Source organism: Acomys russatus, chromosome 23 (genome assembly GCF_903995435.1).
Source record: "Acomys russatus chromosome 23, mAcoRus1.1, whole genome shotgun sequence".
NCBI classification, from domain to species: Eukaryota; Metazoa; Chordata; class Mammalia; order Rodentia; family Muridae; genus Acomys; species Acomys russatus.
Window position 1 is genome coordinate 34,671,297 of NC_067159.1, and position 23,000 is coordinate 34,694,296.

General features: G+C 39.7%; 1 protein-coding gene across 1 annotated transcript in view; it reads right to left on the minus strand.

Annotated features, from left to right (window-relative positions):
- Positions 1 to 23,000, minus strand: part of Arhgef38 (Rho guanine nucleotide exchange factor 38) — a 115,405-nt gene that overhangs the window by 62,521 nt on the left and 29,884 nt on the right. The window contains exon 2 of the mRNA XM_051165511.1: positions 15,056 to 15,243. Within this exon, the coding sequence (XP_051021468.1) occupies positions 15,056 to 15,243 (188 nt within the window). The remainder of the gene's footprint in view (positions 1 to 15,055; positions 15,244 to 23,000) is intronic.

Here is a 23,000-nt window from a genome sequence, read left to right on the forward strand (position 1 = left end):
TTTAAGTAAACACTATTCTAAGACCAATCAATAAATAGCAATTCAGAGCTAGGAAACACAGAAATTAAAGGTCAATGTTCATGCTGACAATTTAATGTATTGTTTTGCAGCCACGTTCACGATGGGATACATTTTAAATAGAACACACCCATCACATGCAAATCATTGCTAGGATTTAAAACCAGGTACGATGAGAACTCTTATTTGCTATGTTTTGTTCAAGGGTACTTTAGCTGCCTCTCATATTTTATAGTTTCATGAAAATTGTAGCATTGTTTTTTCTACTTCTGAGAAAAATATATTTGGAGTGTTAATAAGTATTGCTTTGTGCTGTATGGACAGTTAAGGCAGTATTTTCTATCACAGCCATACTATCTGTCCTTTCAGCTATCTATGCCACCTTCAGACTCTTGTCAATGTTTTAGAGATTTCATGATTTTTAAATATGCCATAACAGTTTAGTAAACAAGCCAGTGTAGTACAGACATAAAACTGGGCCACAAATGCTATTCCTAGCTTGTTTAACCATTTCCCCAATTTTATTTGGGCCCCTACAAAGGTATTATCCCAAATCAGCCAGAAGAAACCTTAAGAGAACAATGCCCCACTTCCTTTAAAGGGGTTCAGTTAGGTTTTTGGTTGCTTTCTTGAGCTATAGAGGGTTATTTTCAATGGGAGTTGGTTACAAGTTATGATTGGTCTTATTTAGAGAAAAAACAAAGTTAGATTCAGCAATGTCTCGCTTTTCCTTTATCTTACATTTGTGGGTTTGAAGATAGGGGTTGAAAAGAAAGAAGAGGGAATACAGAAATATATAGGGAAGATAGAAAAAACTTAATGCCTCAACTGTCACTCACAAGGTCATTTTTAATTCATTGGTATAAAATTTTGTATGTAGATGCAAAATAAGTTTAATTTTATTTACAGTGGTATAGAATTCAAACGTATGCTTATTCTTCACACACAGTATATATATATATATATATATATATATATATATATATATTTCTACTCTAACATGAGGTATTGTGCCCATATAACTCAATTATAATACAAGGTTTACTTCCAATACTTTGAAAGTGCTATTGCAGGTTGTTTAGGATAAATAAGTTATGCAAGTTAATTGTTTGTTGATCAAATCATGGTCATATCAATTACTAGTCTGTTTTTATCACAAGAATATACATCTTAGGCACAACAGATAGATACGATTCTATAGAAAGAAAAGGTAAAATAGTTAGATAAGGTCTTCAAAAACCTCAGAGACATACAGAATATGGCATTTAAAATGTTTTTATTATTTTAAAGATTCACTGACAATGAGACAGGTTAACTCCTGGTAACACTCAGCCTACCTCAAAGAGGATGATAAGCATCAAAGAACCTCCTCATGGAAATGGCTTCAAATGTAGCAAAAAAGCCACTGAGAAAAATGGCCTTGTTTCTATCACAGACAGAATTCTACCTCAGAAAGGGCAACCTTGGATGCAGGCAGAGTCCACAGCCAAACTCTACCAAGCCCGGGTAAGCAAGTTCTCAATAGTTCCTGCCTCACAAAATGTGTCTGTCAGATATGTTGGGCCAGAAAGGGGAAGATGATGCTCCAACATTATAGAGAGTTTTGGGTGACTGTTCAGGGAGCAAACTGTCTCTGTCACCTTCTCATTTGGAAAGCTACTAATCAGCACTCCCAGTATACTCAGGTAATCATTTTTATTTCTTCTCAAGTCTCTGATGGGGTTGAAGATCAGGTAGCTCAATTTTACAATGAAGCTTAGTTGTTTAGGGCTTAAGATGTTTTTAGGTCTAGATAGATGTTTTAAATTGATAATGACAAGATGTGATGGAGATTGATTTACATTTAGAATTTTAGATGCACCAAGATAGGAAAGATGTCTTCTTCAAGGCTGTCAAATACAAATAGCCAAAACACTAAGAATGTAACATTTATATAATTCCTGATTGTGTCACGGTTCTTCTTGCTATAGATAACTTATTGTATATATGTATAATAATATAAATGTATATGTAAAAATAAAGTGTTTAATTAATAAAAATAAATAAATAAATAAATGCCTCTCTCCATTTAAAAAAATTTTTTTAAAAATTCTGACTAACAGGTAATGATTATACTTCCTTACCCTTTGGGACACAATATGATACTCAAACACATGGAATGAATATGTACAAATTATCCCAGGGCATAACATTGCCATCTCTCTCTTTTTTTTAAATTTATTTATTTATTGTAAGCAAGTGCATTATCTACAGAAGAGGACATCAGATCACATTATAGATAGTTGTGAGGCACCATGTGGTTGCTGGGATTTGAACTCAGGACCTCTGGAAGAGCAGGCAGAACTCTTAACCACTGAGCCATCTCTCCAGCCCCAACATTGCCATCTCTTACTCCTTGTGTTTCGAGACTTCAGTTACTCTCTTCTGGTCACTCAAAATATATACTACATTACTGTGAACCCAGCTCCCTCCTCACTGCTGTTCCTCAAAATTTTGAATGTTTTAGTTCTGACTGCTTATCTATTCATCTAATCGTCTAAGGAAGCTTGCTCCCAACTTTCCAGCTTCTAGTAAGCATCGTTCTACATGCAATGTCCACGTATGAGAGCCATGTGTGTGAGAGGGAGAACAGACAGAACTTTTCTTTCTGTATCTGACTTATTTCTCTCAACATTACATCCTCAATCCTATTGCCTTTCCTGCAAGTAAGAGGTTACCATTCTTTTGTACGGTTGAACAGAGACAGAGGGCATGTATAAACCACCTATTTCCACTTGCTGTGGCTTAAACGTGAATGGCCCACGTGGCTCATGTGCCTGAACACTTGGCCCTCAGCTGCTAGTACTGATCAGGAGGTGGAGCCTTGTTAGAGGAAGTGGGATCTGATGCTATAGAGCATGGGACCACTTCCTGTACACTTCCTGCTTCAGTACTACAGATTCACACCCCTGCCATGATGCCTTCTTAGACGTGATGTCCTGTATCCCTTCTTAGACTACAAACCAGAATATACTCCCTCAAGTTGTTCCTTGTCACAGACTCGGCTGCAGCAATGAGAAAAGTTAACTTATACACTATTGGTCCATTTATGGGCATCCAGGATGATTATAAATCTAAGCTATCACATAGAGTACAGCAACAAATGTAGGTATGCAAGTGCTATTGATACCATTTTCTCTGAACATATGCCCAGAAGAAAAATGACGGATCATGTGGTAGATCTAGCTTAGTTTCTTGAGTAACTCACTGCTGTTCTTATGGTGCCTGTCCTAACTCACAATGCCACCAACAGTATATGAGGCTTCCCCCTTTCCCCAACTTGACTTTTATTTTCTTTTCGATGATAGCCTTCTATTTGGCATGAGGTGATATCAAATTTTTGTTTTTGTTTTTACTTACATTTGCTTTCATTGATGAAATTGAGCTTTTTTTTTTTCCCCATAAAATTGTTGGCTAACTGATTTCTTCTTTCGAGAAGAACCTTTACCCAATTTTAACTGAATTATATTTTTTAGTTGTGTCTTTAAAGTTCCTTACGTACTCTGTATCTGAATCTTTTGTCTGATAAGTTGTAGTGATTGCTCTCATCTTATAGGTTTATCTTAATTACTTTAGTTGTTTCCTTTGTCTGTAACTCTCAGTTATATTACTCTCTGTTTATATTGGAGCCCATGTAAAGATACATAGATATTATATGTAGGTGCTATAATACAAATTACATTTATACTGAAGCTCATTACATACATTATAAATGTTAGAGGGTGTAATTATTAGATTTTTTGTTGACAAAACTGAGATTTCCCAATATATTTGCCTTTCTGAGTTATTCTAATGTCCCACTGTGTCTAATATAGTATTGTGCGCACACACAGTTATTCCACTAAAAAATTGGTCATTTAAATTAAGTTGAATTTCTACAATTAAAATTTCCTTTTGTGGAAGCCTGTAAATATTCTTTTATAATTACACTGGGCTTGGAGTAGCAAATAGGCAAATATCAAAAGTAGCTAAAGAAAAGAAACCTAACTTGATTCTTCAAGATACTGGATGAAGTGACTATTTGATAATATCCTACTTAGATCTAGCTACAAAGGCAACTGTGGCACTTAGTTCTGCTCTCTGATTTATGTGGGAAGTTTACTGGCAGAACCAAGCCTCCTCCTTAGTTTACACTTGGCAAGTGTCTGTTTATTCTTTTCTGTTTAATAACAAACACTTGAGATGGGTGACTCAGTTTAAATCAAAGAAGTCATGAGGAATAGCAGTTAGGCATTCTCAGGTGTCATGCAACCTTCCTGAAGGCTCGAAAAGAGTGTGAGGACAGGCTCCTGAAGAAATACACTATTCACATAGAAGAGGTTCATAGGCCTTGCAGAAAAAAGTTAAGGACGGATAGATAAAAGAGAGAAAATAAAATAACTCATCATTCACCAACCAGTAAACACTGATATTTTAGGTATATTCTTCAGAACTTCATGTGGGGCATATGGCTGCATGTATATATCTGTTCAAAGGAAATATATATATATATATATATATATATATATATATATATATATACACACACACACACACACACACACACACACACACACACACACACACACACACAATTAGAGCTTTAGGAATCTTTGAACTTCAGATAAACATTGTTTCCTGCCATCAGTTACCTCATTTGCACTGTTCGGTGGAGAGATTGTGTGGCAACACCATGCATGGTCTTCTTTGTCCAGTTACCATTGTTCCTCTCGTGAGTAGATCTCCTGGATCAAGCTTGTCCATCTGCATATTAGTTCTTTATGATGCAGCTCGTAAGCACAATGACTGAGTTTAGGTTCCTAACGTCTCTAATGAGTCCTGGGAGGGCTGGAGAGGTGGCTCAGCACACAGGAGCCCTTGCTGTACAATCATGAGATGTGGCATTCAGATCTCAACACACACATGCTAATCTGAGTGTCCCCCAGAGGCCTGATACTCCAGTTCCAGTGAGAGCAGAGGGCTTTCTGGCTTCTACCCTAGCTCAGCAACAACAAACAACAACAGCAATAACAACATAAGCCTAGGTCAGGGAAAGACACTGACTGAAAGGAACAGTCAGAGAGTGAGAGAGAAGGGCACTAAACACCCTCTCTGGACTCTGCATCACCATATGAGCACACACACCACACATATGTGCACATACACTTTCATACGCAGACATAAACACATAAATAAATCTTTCTTAAAAAACAAGTTTTTACGAAATCATCAATATTGATTTTCTTAATGTTTACATATTACAACTCTGATGTCGATGTTTTTTTAGGCTTCTAGTTTTATTATCAAATTCATGTCGCTTCAGAGTCCCAGGTACACACACATGATGCACAGACAGAGCCTGTAGAATACAAAAGAAAGCAAATAATGTTGCTTATGAAAAATGTGGTGGTGATTTTTCAGATGCTTCCGGAATCTGATGCAGGGAAACATCGAAGCTTCTATTTCTTGAAGCACTTGGGCAATAAATGTAGAGTTGACTTGAGTCAAATTTGGGCTGGTTTGACTTATTCTAACCATGACCATGACAATTCAAATGGGCGCCATCTAACTTGATCTAACAGGTCTTTGGTCCCATATCCTTCCCTAGAGAACTCCCATGTACTGACTCATAGTGAGGGTTGGCACACACTAGCGCCTTCCATCATTAACTCGGAACCTCTTAAAGCCCAGTGATGTTTCAGCTGAAATAGTTAGAGTAGGAGGGAGAACAGAGCAGGAAATGCATAAAATCCAGACTTGAGAACTAGAGCCCCCAGGGGACGTTCTGAACAGAAAGAACTGCCTCTTAGTTAGAAGGGGAAAACAGGGGAGGGGGATGCTTAGAGAACTGAAATCACAGTGAGTGGAAAAGAGGATGTTGGCATGAAGCCCTGGCAAGCACCGTGCTTGGATGACTCTCTAATCACTGTGGCATTTACTTAGACAGTTGCCTCCTAGATTGCAAAGCCTTCTGAGGCTAAACTAGCCATTATGTCATCAGGTTTCTCAAAACTGCTGATCTGTATATGTGGAAAAAACTAGAGTCTCAGTGGCTAATGAAGCCATCCTACGAGCTGAGTCCGTGTCACAGCTAGACAGCAAGTCCTCTAACGGGTCTTGCAGCTAAGCAGCCAAGCTGCCCAGGGACCACCAGAAGTGCTCTGGGACAGAAGTTCAGAATTGGACACACTGACATAGCACAGGAAACTGGGGGACAGAACCAAGCAGGTGAAGAAAGACCGGTCAAACTCGAGGAGTGCCACATGAAAGGGCTTGCAGTGATATCGGTGGGTGTATGCCTGAGAAACTGGAAAGATGGAGATGCCATTTACTGAGATGAAAGAGACTTCAAGGCCAGTGTGGACTGCTGTAAGTGAATACTGGAAAAATGGGTAATTTTTAAAGAACAGAGATGTATGTATTTTAGTCTGGAGTGTAGGGGATCCATAACCAAGGGGCTTAAAACTGGTGAGGACATCAATTCTGTCTCATCCTGTAAAAGAAAGTGGAAGGGAATAAGAAAATGTATGAAATAGAGGTATAAACTACTTTTAAAAATAATCTCCCTTCCATAAGAGCATTAATCCCACCAGAATTCCCTCTCCCAACACTGTTGTGTTGCCTAACACATGAGCTTCAGGGGACATATGTAGCTGGAGAAGGGAATGTTCAAGGGAACCAGGAAATGAGTTCTGAACATGCTGACTTTGAGATACCTTGTAGTCACCAAACAGTGAGTTGAGCAAGAGGTCAAATAAACAGAACAGGACTTCAGGTCAACATCAGGGCTGAGGTTTGCCAGCCATCGTAACACAGCTGGGGTTCATAGCCCAGATCATGTACTGCATGGAAAGCTGTGGACTACGAAGAGCCCCTCTGAGCCCTGAACTACACTAGTGTATAGAGACCAGGTCAAGCTGTAAAGGAATGGCTCTGAGGCAGTCACAGAGATGGGGGCAGCAGCAGTCTGTGGTTTCTGTCGAGTGAAGCAGATAGGTCAGGGAAGTAAGCAACTTCCTCTGCTAATGTCTAAAGCAATTGTTTGCTGCATAACTAATTAGCATAACTAAGCAGTAGCTGCCTTCTGTCCTGATCGTTTCTAATGTCGTCTTGAAATATGTTGGCGATTGCTGTTTGTGCGGCTATGTGCTTGGGAGGCATTTTCTTGACCTCTCCTACACTCTCGTAGGGAGGGATCATGGCACACATTTACACGATATCCATGAAGAGTGCAATACCAGACATTAGGCACAGTAGGATCTTGACAAACATTAACCATCTAGTTTGTGTATTCAGCTAAAGTGTCACATTCTCCATGAAACACTGCCCAGTCTGGAAGGGATCTGTCCCTTCTCTGAACTCCAACTGTTCCTGTCAATCATTTTCTTGTTTTACAAATTCTCATAACTGTAAAAAACCCATCACCTCTAACTACTGGCTCTAAGGGATTTTTTTTATACTAGAAACTGAATTTCATATATTATATACTCCAATGACCTAAAATTAGTCAATTCACTGATGCATCAAGTCATCAACCCTGTCTGTGCCTAAAACACTGATTTAAAGGTCATTATTAATAAAAATTTATTTTTCCAGCATGTATTTCCTTTCTGATCCTCTGTGTGTGTGTGTGTGTGTCCCCCCACTCTCTCTTCTACTGGAGATTGACCTTGGGGCTTTATTTATGCCTGGCAAATGTTCTACCATTGAGGTTTATCCCTTATTATTTCTATTTTGAGACAGGATCTCACTATTTTACCAGTGCTGTACTAAAACCCATTTTGTGGCCTAGGCAAGTCTCAACCTTGTCATTCTCCTGACTCAGTGGGTTACAGATGTGTGCCATCTTGCCTAGGTCCTTACAGATGTGTGCCATCTTGCCTAGGTCCTTACAGATGTGTGCCGTCTTGCCTAGGTCCTTACAGATGCGTGCCATCTTGCCTAGGTCCTTACAGATGTGTGCCATCTTGCCTAGGTCCTTGTTCTTCTTCCCAATGGAACATTTACAGTTTCCTTGTTCCTAGTCCCAGTGTTACTCTTTGGAATTTGAGATTTATGGCTCTTGTACCGATACACATGCCTACAATGATCTACATCAAAGTAGGCCTGCCACAAGTGCACAAGCTTTCCATTCGGGATGTTTGTGTGCTCATTAGCATAACCATGGCATGCCATTGCTCACTCTTCATCAATACGAGCAACTGAAATGGTTGTATCTGCATCTCAGCTCTAAGAAGAGAAGGAATGAGTACAGGATCAACCATCTTCCTGGCTGACTGGGATGTTCCTGGGTTTTAAAAAAAACCTGTACATCACAGCTCTGATTTTTCAGTTCTGAGAATGACAATGTCTGCCCTGAATTGAGAATTTTGTTTATTTATCTCTTCATTGCCCCAGCAGGTTCTGACCGGACTGTAGATTTGAAAAATTAGAGAAAACCACAGTCACCCTGAATAGAGCTTAGAAGATATTTATAAATATAACTGTAGGAGAACCATCTCTGTCAAAACCCTGCAATATTCAAGGCCAGCCTGGTCTACAAAATGAGTCCAGGACAGCCAAAGCTACACAGAGAAACCCTGTCTGGAAAAACCAAACAACAACAACAACAAAAAAAAAAAAAAAAAAAAAAAAAAAAAAAAAAAAAAAAAAAAAAAAACCCCAAAAACAAAAAGCAAAAATCCTTGCAATACTGGGATCAAAAAAAGATCCTTTCATTTCTGAGAGGCTGCCCAGACAAGCAAAGAAGGGACTCCACTCCAAAAAGAGAGGTTCTGCTCAGTAGAAAACTGTATATCACTTCATCTTCAACTGATTCTGAATCCAATATGACAGCAAGCTATGTATGTGTCTTCCAGGATGGCGACACTGAAATGTCCCTCGTGGGGAGACAGGAAAGGAAGGGAAGTCTGTGGCTTCATGTCAGTGCTTGAGAGAGGCAGGTTGGATATGAATACTAATACTTTGTATAATTTTTAATTTTAATATCTTATAACTATGGCTTTCTTTAAAAACTCTTTTCTGCTTGTGTTTTTTATTTTAAATGTGTGTGTATACACATGTGGGGTGTGTATGTGTGTGTGTGTATGTGTATGTGTGTATGTGTCCAGGCACATGCTTGCACAGGCATGTGTGGAGGTCAGAGGACAACTTCTGGTGTCCATCCTCACTTTCCATGTTGTGTGAGACAGGGTCTTGAGTTGTTCCACACTGTACACATCAGGACAGCTGTTCCTTGAACCTCCCAGCATCCACCTGTCTCTGCATTTTGTCTCTCTTAGGGGGGCTGGGATTTCATGTGCATCCTACTGTGTACAGCTTTGTGAATCCAAACTCAAGACCTCACTCGCATGGCAAGTGGGACTTGTTTGTTTGCTTGTTTTATCTTGTGGTTTTGCCTATTGAGTTAACTTTCCTGTCCATCAACAAACAGTAATTTCTCCTATTTATAAGGCTTTAGGGATGGAAATATGGCTCAGCAATTAAGAGCACTAGCTGCTCTTTCAGGTAGCCTAGGTTTGATTCCCAGAACCTATGTGGTGGTTCACAATTATCTGTAACTCCAGTCCCAGGGGCATCTGGTGCCTTCTTCTGGTCTCCAAGAGCATCCGGCATGTATGTAGCGCACAAACATACATGGAGGTAGACAACCCAAAACCATAAAACATACAATACAATTTTAAAAATAAAACAAAACTTTAGAAAAGAAAGAAAGTTCTCCAGTAAGTCATTTCTCTGGCTCCCTCTTATTCTGTCACCCTGCCTGTCTCCCTCTTCTCTGTGTGTGTGCCTCTCTCTTTCTGACAGCATCTTGGGTAACCCACGATGACTGTGAACTGTCTGCCCATGTAGCCAAGGAGGACCTTAAACTCCAGATCTTCCTGTCTCTACATTCTGAGTGCTAGAGTAAAGGGGGTGTGCCACCACGCCCGGCTTTCCACTGGTGGTTTTGTTTGCTCACTGTTTGGATTGCACAACAGGACTTCAAGAATCTGGCCTTACCACAGAGGGTAATGGCCTAGATTACGTGATAAGTATTGGATTTCACACAGAGAGGTAGTTAAGTCTTTGCTTAACAAACAAAAACAAACAAACAGGCAAAAAGCTGACGCTCTAACCTAGCCATATAAATCACAGCAACTGTCACTGGGATATCATATTACTAACATGAAAATGTCAGTATTCATAAAAAGTGAAGAATATCTGTACCAATGTTTAAAGGAAATGTCCAGCAAGAATATGATATTTTAAGTCAGCATAGTAGCGCAAAGATCTGATATAAAGCAGAGTCAGAAACTCACGTGTATTTCTTTTGAACCATTGCTTCAATAACTTAGTTACAGATAGCTGGCATTTTTTTTCTCCATACCCAGATTTGTATTTGTTCTGCTCCCATGCCTCCTGGGCTCCTTTGTTTTTGTGTAACCATCCTGCCTTTGATCTCTGTGTTGACTAAAGTTGATGGGGTTTTGCGATGGAGGAGTTTGGCCTCAGGAATGGCTGGACTTTACAAGGCAGAAGACTGAATAGAAGGAGAAAGAGATGGGTAAAAAAATGAGTGGACCTTTTCACAATGCAGAAGGATTTCTGGAATTTCTAATCATAGCCCAAGAGATACATGGGATACATGGAGAAAGACACATTGAGAGATTATTATACACTATAATGTTTCTTCTGTATTATCTAATATGTCTCTGTATGGCTAAATGGCTCTTTCAACGTCACTAAAATCACAATGAAAAAGAAACAGAAAACTTGAGAGGATGAACAAGGTAAAGGATAGAAAAAAATTATTTTTCATATAAAATCATACACACATTTGAAAGGATGACCTAGAATGAAAGGGAGGGGACAGAGAAAATAAGAGCATTAGATTTTAATTAAGCTTTTCACTTAGAAATACGTGTTGATTTACATGTAATTGTAAGAAATAATACAACGGGATCTCATATGCCCTTTCTTGGTTTCCTTAATGGCACTGGCTATCAAAATTAAAGCTCAGAACACTGGGTTTTCATAAGGTGGGACAGGATGGTTTACGAGTGAAGGGCAGTGATTGTACAATTAAGACGCATCTAAAATACTCAACTGAATCATTCCACTTAGTTCAGAGCCATGGAAGAAATGGGACGTTGGACAGTAACTCACTTTAAGGTTAAAGTTGTGGTTGTTCAGCTGAAAAGGACTATTTTTGGTCTACACAACTTGAAATTTTTGCAAATGAAGTGTCGTGTGTTATAATTGGACATTAGATAAGAGAAAAAAAGAAAATATCCCATGGCTGCTTGTTAAACAAAATAAACACAGTGTTCTTTTCATGGAGACAACAACTGGAGAAGACAATTTGGACAGGAAACTTTTTTTTCTGTGAAACAAAAGTTCATGACCAAACATTGCCTTATGTATAGCTCTTCTATTGATTATAAGACAAAATCTTAGCGAACAGCTCTGGGAAGCCTGGTTGTATGCCTGCTTCTTTGTGTCTCCCATCTAATTGAAAAAGCTGAACCTGTTTTGATCATTTCTAGATAAAACATTTCTGCTTGTTCTTTAATCCTATATTTCAGCAAACTCTCATAACAGTAATTTTGTCTTTTGTTCCACAACAGGGGCAAGACTGCATTATGGTCCAAACTCTGAATTTTTGTTAGGACCAGTGGGCTGAGTGTCTGGATGAGGGAGAGAGGTGGAGAAGGGACCAGAAAAAAGCAAGTTATTTCCGGCATGATGCCAAGCAGGAACACTGGAACTGCATGCCAGGCCAGCAGTCCACCAGCTCTGCTGGTGCATCTGTTATTCATGCAGAAAGACAGCCAGGAGCCGAACACAGAGCCACAACCTAGCATTCTGGGGATATGACGGCACTGGAGATGTCCAGCCTGGAAGAGACAGCAGGAAGTAGAATGCTTGGAGATTTCCAGAACGAGCATCAAAATGCTTACTATCCTTCATATGAACACAAACGGTTTACTGTGGTGAGGAAGGAGCCATTAAAAGCCACAGCCCTCTCAAAGGGAAAATAAAAGCCTTTCACTGAGCTAAAACATAGCAATATAGATTAGAATTCGTAGGAAATCAACTGGGCCATGTCCATCCCTTTCCTGTACAAACTTCCGTTATCCTGCATTTAAGTGTGTTTTCATTACTATGGTGCATATGCATTTCCCTCCTGTTTTTTGTTTTGTTTTTTTTTTTCCTTTCAGAGATAATTTGTTCTGCACTGTTTTCACAGAGCTGATGAGCTCTTCCCATATGTAACCACTTGGGGGCAGAAACAGGAAGCTGAGTGTTCCAGGACCTATAGGCCCTTCCTACATTGCTCCTAGCCATAGGACCAAATACAACTGCCCATCTGACACCCTCCTCCACATCCCCCTGTCACAGACTGGGGGCCACTCAGTATGGACCCTGAGGGACAGGCATGGCAGGACATGGATGTAGTGTGTTACATTCAAATAGAACAATGGCTTGACCCAGTCCCTGCCATGGGGACCTGAAACAGCAAACTGCCAACCTGTGTGTCCCCAGCACTGTAAATTAGGACCTGAGTTTAGAGACCATGAACATGTTTTTCCTCACAATCCCTTCCTAAATTACAGAGATCTATTTTTCCCACTCAATATTTTGTTGTTTACAATAGAAACTATTATGAATATATTCTCCACGGCGAAAGGGTTCCAACGTGTATCCAAACTTCAAAAAATATTTGAGCATGTTTGTGCTTATTTATCCTGCTTATTTTTATATATAAATAGAAACCTATATTTATCATGCTTCTTTCAGAACAACAGGACGATAGATGACTTATACCACTTTTCTTTTTTTACTTTGTATGTGTGTGTATGTATGTATGTGTACATGGTGTTTGCACATGTATTTGTTTATGTGGGCATATAGACAACTTAGTGTATACCACTTTTCTTTTTTTTTTTACTTTGTGTGTGCATATGTATGTATGTATGTGTATGTGGTATGTGCACATGTATATGTTTATGTAGACGTGGGCATGAGCGTGTGCATATGTATTCACCTGTGTGAGCAGGTATGAAGACCAGAGGTCAATATTGGGCATCTTTCTCTATTGCTTTCCACGTGAGTTTTGAATCTGGAAGCCACAGATTGGCTGCAGTGGCTGGCCACTTATCCCTCTAAGTATTTTTCTTGCTGTTCCCACCACAGCTGGGGTTATAGATGAGCTCAGTTTATGGGGTACTAGGGTCTTCATGTTCTCATGGCAAGCACTTTACCATCTGAGTTATCTCCCAAGCTCTGGCAACATGAAATTACAGATTATTTCTCTTGCCATTTCCCAGGAAACACACTATTTCAAGTGTAAGGCACACAATTAGACTACCATTGAAGTCTGAAAAAAAAAAAGTGTACCTGCTTTGTCCTCAACTTTCCTAATGCTGCAACCTTTTCCTACAATTCCTCATGTTATGGTGACCACCAAGCACAAAGTTACTTTATTGCTACCTTATAACTGTAATTTTCCTACTGTTTTGAATCAATGTAAATATCTGTGTTTTCAGATGGTCTTAGGCAGCTCCTGTGAAAGGGTCATTTGACCCCAAAGGGGTCATGATCCACAGGCTGAGAACCACTGCTCTAGGGAAGGCACTGAATAGCTGAGGGCTGGCATAGACCCCCTTAAAGTCTTTGAAAAGTAAAGATAAGGCTAGGCATGGCAGTCCACGCATTTAATCCAGGCAGAGGCAGGCAGGTTTTATTGTGTTTGAGGCCAGCCTGTTCTACAAAGAGAGTTCCAGGACAGCCAGAGCTATTAGGAGAAAGAAGAAAAAAAGAAAGAAAGGAAGGAAGGAAGAAAGGAAGGAAGGAAAAAAGGAAGATAAATATAAACAAAAAATACCTCTTATTATATTTGAATGTCTTTTTTCCTTTCCTCACACATAGAAAATACAAGTACATTGTTAGCCAGCTTGAGCCAGTTTGATTTAGTTTGATTTACTGCCAAAAACCATAGAGACTCTTCCCTTGTTGCTAGAATAACTAGACCTTGTTTTCCCACTAAATATTTCAACACTGAATGTTGTGGGTACTTTTGCCTTCTCGACAGCGTATGGTAATACCATTAAGGGAAATGTGGCCTGCTTTCATGTCAGTGAAGACCTGGGACAGAAAGTCCTAAAGTTAAGGTAAAATTTGCCACTGTGGCTGTCAGAGAATAACTGCCAGCCAGGGGCTAGGTAAGCTCACTCATGTGTGCACTGTTCACTGAGCTGAACTAGATATTGCTGCTGCTTCCCTGGCTTTGCCATTTTCTTCTTCCAACCTTCACTTACATAGAATGCCTTGTTTATACTGGCAGTGGGATGAGTTTACACAGAGAAAAGATGATTGATCAGTGTGCCGGGCATGGTGGCACACACTTTTAATCCCAGCATTCGAGAGGCAAAGGCAGGTGGATCTCTGTGAGTTTAAGGCCAGCCTGGTGTAAAAATCGAGTCCAGGACAGCCAACGCTACACACACACACACACACACACACACATTGTGTCAGGTTTAACAAAGCATGGTTGGCCTCAGACTTAACTACAGTTGTTTTCATGGTGACCTGAAAGTCATGTGTCCATTTAGATACTTTGGCAATAAGCTATGACAGGTGGTGGGTGGTGTGTGTGCCCCAACAGTTAAGAAGGAAGACATGAAGGAGTTATTGAAGAACAGTGAAGAGTTGATCAGTTAATGAACCAGTAGCATCAGCTAATTCTACATTCTTGTACATGTTTATAAGAGTTATGTACATTCTGGAGTGATTATTACTCAATCAAAAATTAAAACTTTAGGGAGTAGAGGACAGGCAAAAAGAATTTCAATTACAACATAGTCAGGGATGACATTTAGATGACTAGTACAGAAACTGAACTTTGCGGTGAGGAGGGTGAATAATCTTGTGATACCGAAGCAAAGGGAACTGTGTTTAAAAAAACAACAACAACAAACCATCAAGCTCTAAAGAACTTCATTAGAATAATGAGCTATCTCAAACATGCGTTCACCTGCTTGCTTCTCAGCGGCTGCACCACTTCTTGCACGCATAGCTCCAGATCCGTGACGTAATCCTTCTCTGTCTGTATCAGCTCCCGGATGATCTTCGCCCGCTTTGCCATCATCCTTCCCACCTGTTGCTCTTCCTCGTGGGTTGAGGTCTCAGCGGAGGAGCACTCGGCCTGTGGAGTCATCCTTTCTGTTAAAACAACAACAGGTTCAGGTGAGATGCTTTGCTGAGGTTTTCTTTTTCCTTCAAAACATACAATGCAGGGTAGTGGTTGACCAGGCGAAAGGCTTAGGGATCTTCCCAGTGGGTCCTGGGAAGTCCTACGCTAGTTCCCCAACTACATAGGGATCCTATAAAATCATTAGCGAGATGAAGACGCCAGAGAACTACTTCTGCAATGTCTTGAAATGATAGTCAAGTGCCACGGCTTCTGACGCATCCTGTTGCGGCAATCTCAGTGTACGAAGCTGACCTTCCGTTTGGAGTCAGAACACATAAAAACTCAATTCAGAACTTGTGAATACGTCTGCTTTTGAAACGAAGGAAAAATTTAATTAGGACATGAAACACCTCGCAATTAATTCTGTTTGTTCCTATTACTGAAAACAATCGCCCAGTAGACAGTGGGATGAAAAGGAATGGCATACTGTTGGGTTTTCTCTTTTCAGTCATAATCAGATTCCATGAGGAGTGAGACAATGGGGGGATTAAATCTATTTCAGCTATGATTTCTCATGGGTTATCGCTAACATTCTGTAAATCTAGTTATTTCGTAATTACTGAGCCAACCTGACAAATTTTCTTATATAAGTCACAGGACTAAGAGGTTGAGATAAAAAGCCATGTCTTAGTTGGGCATGGTGGCGCACGCCTTTAATCCCAGCACTCAGGAGGCAGAGGCAGGTGGATCGCTGTGAGTTCGAGGCCAGCCTAATCTACAAAGTGAGCCCAGGATAGCCAAGATAACATAGAGACCTGTCTCGAAAAACAACAACAACAAAAACAATACAAAAAACTATGTCTCACATGAGACAAGTGTTTGAATGAGATATTAAGGTAAGAAAGTAAAAATCATCCAGGAAAAACTGCTCACATCAATAGAAAACTCTGGAAGCTGCAACCTAACTATCCACTGGAAGTTCAGACCAGGACTTGAAGTCAAATTAGTCATAGACATCAGGGCTGCATGTATGTGTGTGTGTGTGTGTGTGTGTGTGTGTGTGTGTGTGTGTGTGTGTGTTTCAATATTGAAGGCTAACATTCATATTGCGCTCTGCATTTGAAGACATAATTTTACTTCATTTAAGGTTAATACTATTCTTGTAACTGATATATAAAAAATCTTCAATGTTAATAAAACAAAGTTTGCAAAAAGTTCTTGAAAACTCTCTATATAAAATAAAAATAAAAATGTACAAACCACAATATATACCCATGGAAATAAAGAGCCATTCACCTTAGTGGCCCTGGAAACAAAGCTAATCGAGAAGTGGAGGAGGACTCAAGAGAGGAATCAATCAATAGTCTGCTATAAAAAGGCTGGCCCAAGATTGTGCGTAGACATTTTAACCAGCCTTCTCTTCCTCATGACTAACTCCAGGAATTTGGGAAAGTGCATAACCAAACATTTGTGGAGAATGTCATAATCGAACCTCCAACATCAAATTGTGCTAGAACTGGTACCAATCTTCTTTCGTTAGGGAAGACCAGACCTTGACAAATGACATGTGAATGCACGTGGCTTTACAAGCTTAGGACAGTCCATGTTAAAGAAAATCTCTCCGTGAGCTGTTTCAGAAGATGGAGAATGACTGTTGGGGTGGGACCGTCCTGCAGCTTTTCTTATTTTTATCTCTGTTATTGGGAGTTCTGGTATGCTTGTGGACCAGTACAGTTCTTAACAGACAGTGGAATAATCCTGTATTTTAGAGCCCTTAAACTAAAGGACAAGTTACATGCAGTGCAGTTACTATTAGTTATGTGTGGTCTGAAAGGAGGAAGGGCCTTTTGTGAGAGGAGATACAGTAGTGAGCAGACCATGCACACAGCTATTGGAAACCTTTAAGGGTTTTACTGTTGCAATTTTGTTTTGAGGCTAGTTTGATCTTGAAGTCTCTATGCAGCTGAGGATGACTTTAAACATTTGGTCCTCCTGCCTCTGCCTCCCATGTGCTGGGATTACAGGTATATGGCACCATGCTCAATTTCCATATTTTTGAAGTGCTAGGGACCAAATCCAGGGGTTTTACATGCTAAACAAACATTCTGATCACAATAACAGAAACAACAAAAACAGGGGAGTAGACTTTAAGTTTTTAAAAACTATTTATAAAGGGATACAACATTTAAAACATCTACACAGAACAAAAGAACTGGACACAGACACTGGATCAGACCTGACAGGAGTCACTTCTCTCAGCATGCTGGATACGGACATCCTGCATCCTTCATGTTCCAGCACCAAGTGCTTCCATTGCTGTTCCCCACCAGAACAAGACAGCTCCCAGGATACCTTCAAAGAAAGCTTCCAATCCTGATTGGTCCAGCATTTCAGACTGTCCCACACAGCACTCTAATTCAGCCTGGAATTTCTCCGCATTTAGGACTGGACCACAAATGCTATTCCTAGCTTGTTTAACCATTTCCCCAATCTTATTTGGGCCCCTATAAAGGAATTATTTGTGCCAAATCAGCCAGAAGAAACCTTAAGAGAATGACGCTTCATTTCCTTTAAAGGGGTCGGTTGGTCTTCGGTTGCTTTCTTGGGCTAGAGAGGGATATTTTCAATGGGGAGTTAGTTATAACTTATTATTGGTCTTATTTAGAGAGAAAATAAGGTAGTACTCAGGGGTGTCTCTCTTTTCCTTTATCTCCCATTCTTAGGTTTGGAGATAGGAGTTGAAAAGAAAGAAGAGAGAATATAGAAATATACAGGGAAGATAGAACAAAAAGCAGATTAGTGAGTCTACTCCTCAACTTAATGCCTCAACTGTCACTCACAAGGTTATTTTTAATTCACTGGTGTAGAATTTTGGTATATAGATGCAAAATAAGTTTAATTTTAGATACAGTGGTATAGAATTCAAATGCAAGATTTTTTCACACACATTAAATACATTTCTACTCTAACATGAGGTATTGTGCCCATATAACTCAGTTATAATACAAGGTTTACTTCCAATACTTTGAAAGTGCTATTGCAGGCTGTTTAGAATAAATGTTATACAAGGTAATTGTTAGTTCATCAAATCATGGTCATATCAATTACTAGTCTATTTTTATCACAAGAATATACATCTTAGGAACAACAGATAGATACGATTCTATAGAAAGATAAGGTAAAATAGTTAGATCAGGTCTTCAAAAACCTCAGAGACATACAGAATATGGCATTTAAAATGTTTTTATTATTTTAAAGATTCACTGACAATGAGACAGGTTAACTCCTAGTAACACCCAGCCTACCTCAAAGAGGATGATGAGCATCAAAGAACCTCCTTATAAGGATGGCTTCAAATGTGACAAAAAAGTCACTGGGAAAAATGGCTTTGTTTCTACCACAGACAGAATTTTGCCTAAAAAAGGGCAACCTTGGATGCAGGCTGAGTCCACAGCTAAACTCTGCTAGGACAGGGTAAGCAAGTCCTCAATAGTTCCTGCCTCACAAATATGTCTGTCATATTGGGTCAGAAGGGGGAAAATGATGCTCCAGTGTTATAGAGAGTTTTGGGTGACTGCTCAGGTAGCAAACTGTCCCTGTCATCTTCTCATTTGGAAAGCTACTAACCTGCACTCCCAGCATACTCAGTTAATCAATTTTATCCCTTCTCATGTCTCTGGTTGAGTTGAAGACCAGATAGTTTAGTTTTACAATGAAACTTAGTTGTTTAGGGCTTAAGATGTTTTTAGGTCTAGATAGATGTTTTAAATTGGTAATGACAAGAAGTTATGGAGACTGATTTATATTCAGAATTTTAGCTGCACCAAAATAGGAAAGACGTTTTCTTCAAGGCTGTCAAATACAAATAGCCAAAACACTAAGAATGTAACATTTATATGATCCCTGATTGTGTCTTGGTTCTTCTTGCTATAGGTAGTTTATTATATACATGTGTAATAATATAAATGTATATGTAAAAAATAAAAATGTTTAATTTTTAAAATGTTGAAAAAACCCAACTACGTGGGAAACGATGGGGCTGGGAAACAGGGCAGGGGGAAAACTGACAACATGTAGGGAGCTTTACTCCAGGGATGCATGAAATATAGCACAGGGAATGATGCCATAGCTGAGAGCTGACAGACCAGTCCAGATGGCGTCAAACTCCTTAATGCGTTATCTTGAAAAATAAGCAAATGTGCCTAACAAACATGGCCTAAGAACCGAACAAGGACCTTTGTGTCTGTCACAGAGATGCCCCTAACACAAACATGTCCCCAGATTCCTTCCAGGTTTAAATTTTAATTCCATGTCGGCTTCTTCCCTATGTGTTCCAAGGGCTGCACTTTAAAATGTACCACAACAGATTTTTTTTTTTTAATTAAAAACAACCTTCCCTAGTGCTACTTAGCAACTTGACCATAACTGTGGACCCTGGGGGCCCTTTCGGTTGACATAGGATGTTGGTGAAAATATTCAATTTCAGAAGTGTTTTTCAGGAGCAAAACCCTTCTCACAGAATTCAGAATTGAGCAACCTTCTAGATATCCTTGTTTGTTCTTCTGACTCAGGCTCATTACAGGAACAAAGACTCGGCTTGCATCATTTTATGGTTAGGTCTCCAAACATTTTCATGTTTGTTTGCATTCTTAAACTTAACAACCTCTCCACAATGCACCGCGGACACCAAGTTTTATTTTAACAAGCTCCTTCTCGCATTTAAACCTTTTTTGTGTGTATTTGATTTACACCAAGTTTTTTACGTAGAAACGTATGTGTGGCACAGTGCAGCCAGCAGCCACCATCATAGTCAGCGAGCAGCCATAAAACCAACATGCGGCTGAGACTAAAAACACATTTAAATTCTCATAACCAAAAATCTACCTCTGGGTGTTAAGGAGTAACATGTCCGATTCTCTCTGCCGCTCTCCACTTCTGTCATGTACAAACATTACTCTTGGATGATGAATTTGAGCTATTTTTTAAAAATCAAATTTAATTGTTAATTTTGTGAGAATTCATAGTCGAGGATGGATTACAGCTGCCACAGTGTTTTAGAGGATACAGGATTCAGTGAACAGCTTATGTGGACACTCCCAGGGATCTTTAAAACAACACAAGTGTTAAGCCTCCCCGTAGGCAGTGCAGCCACAGAGATCTGAGATCTTTAAAGAAATGCAGATGTCAAGCATCCCCATTGGCAAGAAAGCCATGGGATTCTTTATTGTATAGTGTTCATCCTGGGCTCTCATTTAAATCGCTGCTGTTTCTAACATGTGAAAGCAAAAGCATACTCTGTTCGGTGTTTCACTTCCGTACAGTATTCAGCACATGGCAGGAGATAGTCACGTACATTTTAGTGTACATACAATACACTTTCATTGGGTTATTTTGCCCAAATATAAGACAACATGGGAGTCTGGGATGCATGTAAATAACATGTTATGCTGTAATGTTCGGTACGTCATGCTTATTATTTGAATTCTCCTTTTACATACCTTCAGTTTGTGATGGGTTTATTGGGATATAGTCCATCCTATATCCAGACACATCTGATACAACTTTTCACCACTGAAGGCAAATACTTATTGCGCTGTTTTATAATTGACAGCCAATAAAGAGAAAAATGCTTGTTCCTAGTGTGGACAGATAGATGGACAAGATGGAGATGAGCTTTAGAATCCTGAGAACCTGCTAGGGTCGGGGGCATGCATGAGGACGGCCCTGGTCCTTTATGGATACAAAGGATATGAAAATATGTCCAATAGTAAGGGAGACTGGGGGATGGGAGACGGAAGGTTCTCTTCACTGATAGCCAGGGTCTACACAGAATTAGCTATGCATTTCCTGCTGCTAATATTACTGATGCTCCTGCTATTTGGGGGCTGATGTAAGAAGTTATTTTTTTCAAACTGTAAAATAATGTATATTTATCATAATTAGTATCAAAGATAAGTACCTAGACCTAAGAGCCAGAATATGTTAAACTTTGCCTCTAACACTTATTAAAGCTGTTCTCTTCAGCAAACTCTTTAACATTTTATATGTAAAATTTCTCATCTATAAATTAATGATAATGATAGCAAACCTTATAAAACAGTTTTGAGAATGAAATGATTGATGTTTATATTGGAAAGTGTAACATATATACAGCACACGTCAGGTAAATGGTTATTGTAATTAGCTATTCTTTTGTAATTGTAATATGGTGTTTACTGTATTAATAGCTATTGTATAGTTCAGTGTATAATCTCTCCTAAAATGTTTTCATGCACAGACAGGGATATGATTATAATATTTTACTTAGTTCAATTCCAGCACTAGTAGGCTCATACACGGATTCTGCAACTACCTTTTTCACTTTTAAAATGAGCTTTATTTTTAAGAACAATTTTCTTTAAAAAAGGAGTTTTAAGCTGTATTTTCATAATTAGTGTGTGTGTGAGAGAGAGAAGGGGAAATGAGAGAGGGAGGGAGGGAGAGAGGAAGAGAGTGAGGGACGGAGGGAGTAAGAGAGAAGGAGAGAGGGAAGGAGGAAGAGAGGGAGGGCGGGAGGGAGGGGGAGGAGGGGGGAGGAAGGAAGAAAGAAGGAGGGAGGGAGGGAGGGAGGGAAGGAGGGAGGGAGAGAGGGACAGAGGGAGGCAAAGGGGAGGGGAGATGCACTTATGGAGATTAGCAGACAACTTTGTGAAATTGGTTCTTTCCTCTACATGGCTTTCAGGGATGAACCTCAGGTCACCACACTTGTGTAACAAGTCTTTCACCTGCTGAGCCATGCTGTGGGCTCCTTTTGTGCCCTATGCAGCCTATATGGAAAGCCTCTTTTGAAGTATATGCACGCTGCTTCACAGTGAGATGGTGGTTCTATCCAATCTCTATTCTCAAACGTGTGTGTGTGTGCGTGTGTGCGCATGTGTGTGCATGTGTGTGTGTGTGTGAACTAAAGTCTAACTAGATTAAAATAATCAGATCTAGTACACGTTTTAAATCAAGACCAGAAAGAGGGTACAAATGTAGAGGAATTTTAATCCAGCAACATGGCTGCTCTGGCAAGGGCTCACATCTAAACACCTTCTCCGTCTATGTGATCTGGTTGGAATGCAGACACACTCTGGATTACAGTATGATCCAGCTGAAATATAGACATGCCATCAGTACTCACTTTTAATCCCCCAAAATGGAGGTAAGGTTAGTTTATGGAAGGGAGCAGCTATGTTTGAATGTGACGTCTAATTGAGGGACAGACAAAGTAGTGAATCAGAGAAAGATTTAATAGAATGAGTCAGGGACAGGATGCACTCAACTCTCATGGGAACATGACAGGAAAGAGGGGCAACTTAGGAGCAGCACAGGGAGATAGAGGAGAGTTTTTTTTTTTTTAACAGAGAGCTACTTAACAGGACAGTTTTACAGAGACAGGTTGCAGAGAGAATAAGCTAGACACAGGTGAAGACAGAATGAACCAGAGAATGAGAAGGAGCCAGAAGATGAAAAAATATTTGCCAGAAATAGCTTGAGGCCAGGCAGGGAATTCAGTCAGAAGCCAAGAGAAGCCAGTTTGAATCAGTCAGCTTGAAGAGGAGTTTAGGCCAGAACAGTTGAATTGAACCAGCCGATGAGAATTCAAAAAGAGCTAGAAAGACTTGGGAATGGCTTTCATTTCTTCTGAGGAAATAAAAAGAGCACACTCAGAAAGAAGAAAAGAAATTAAACTGTCAAAACCACCTCAAAAGAAGCATATTAATATTACTATCCTCTCCCAGCCCTGGCTCTGGGTGAGAGGTGA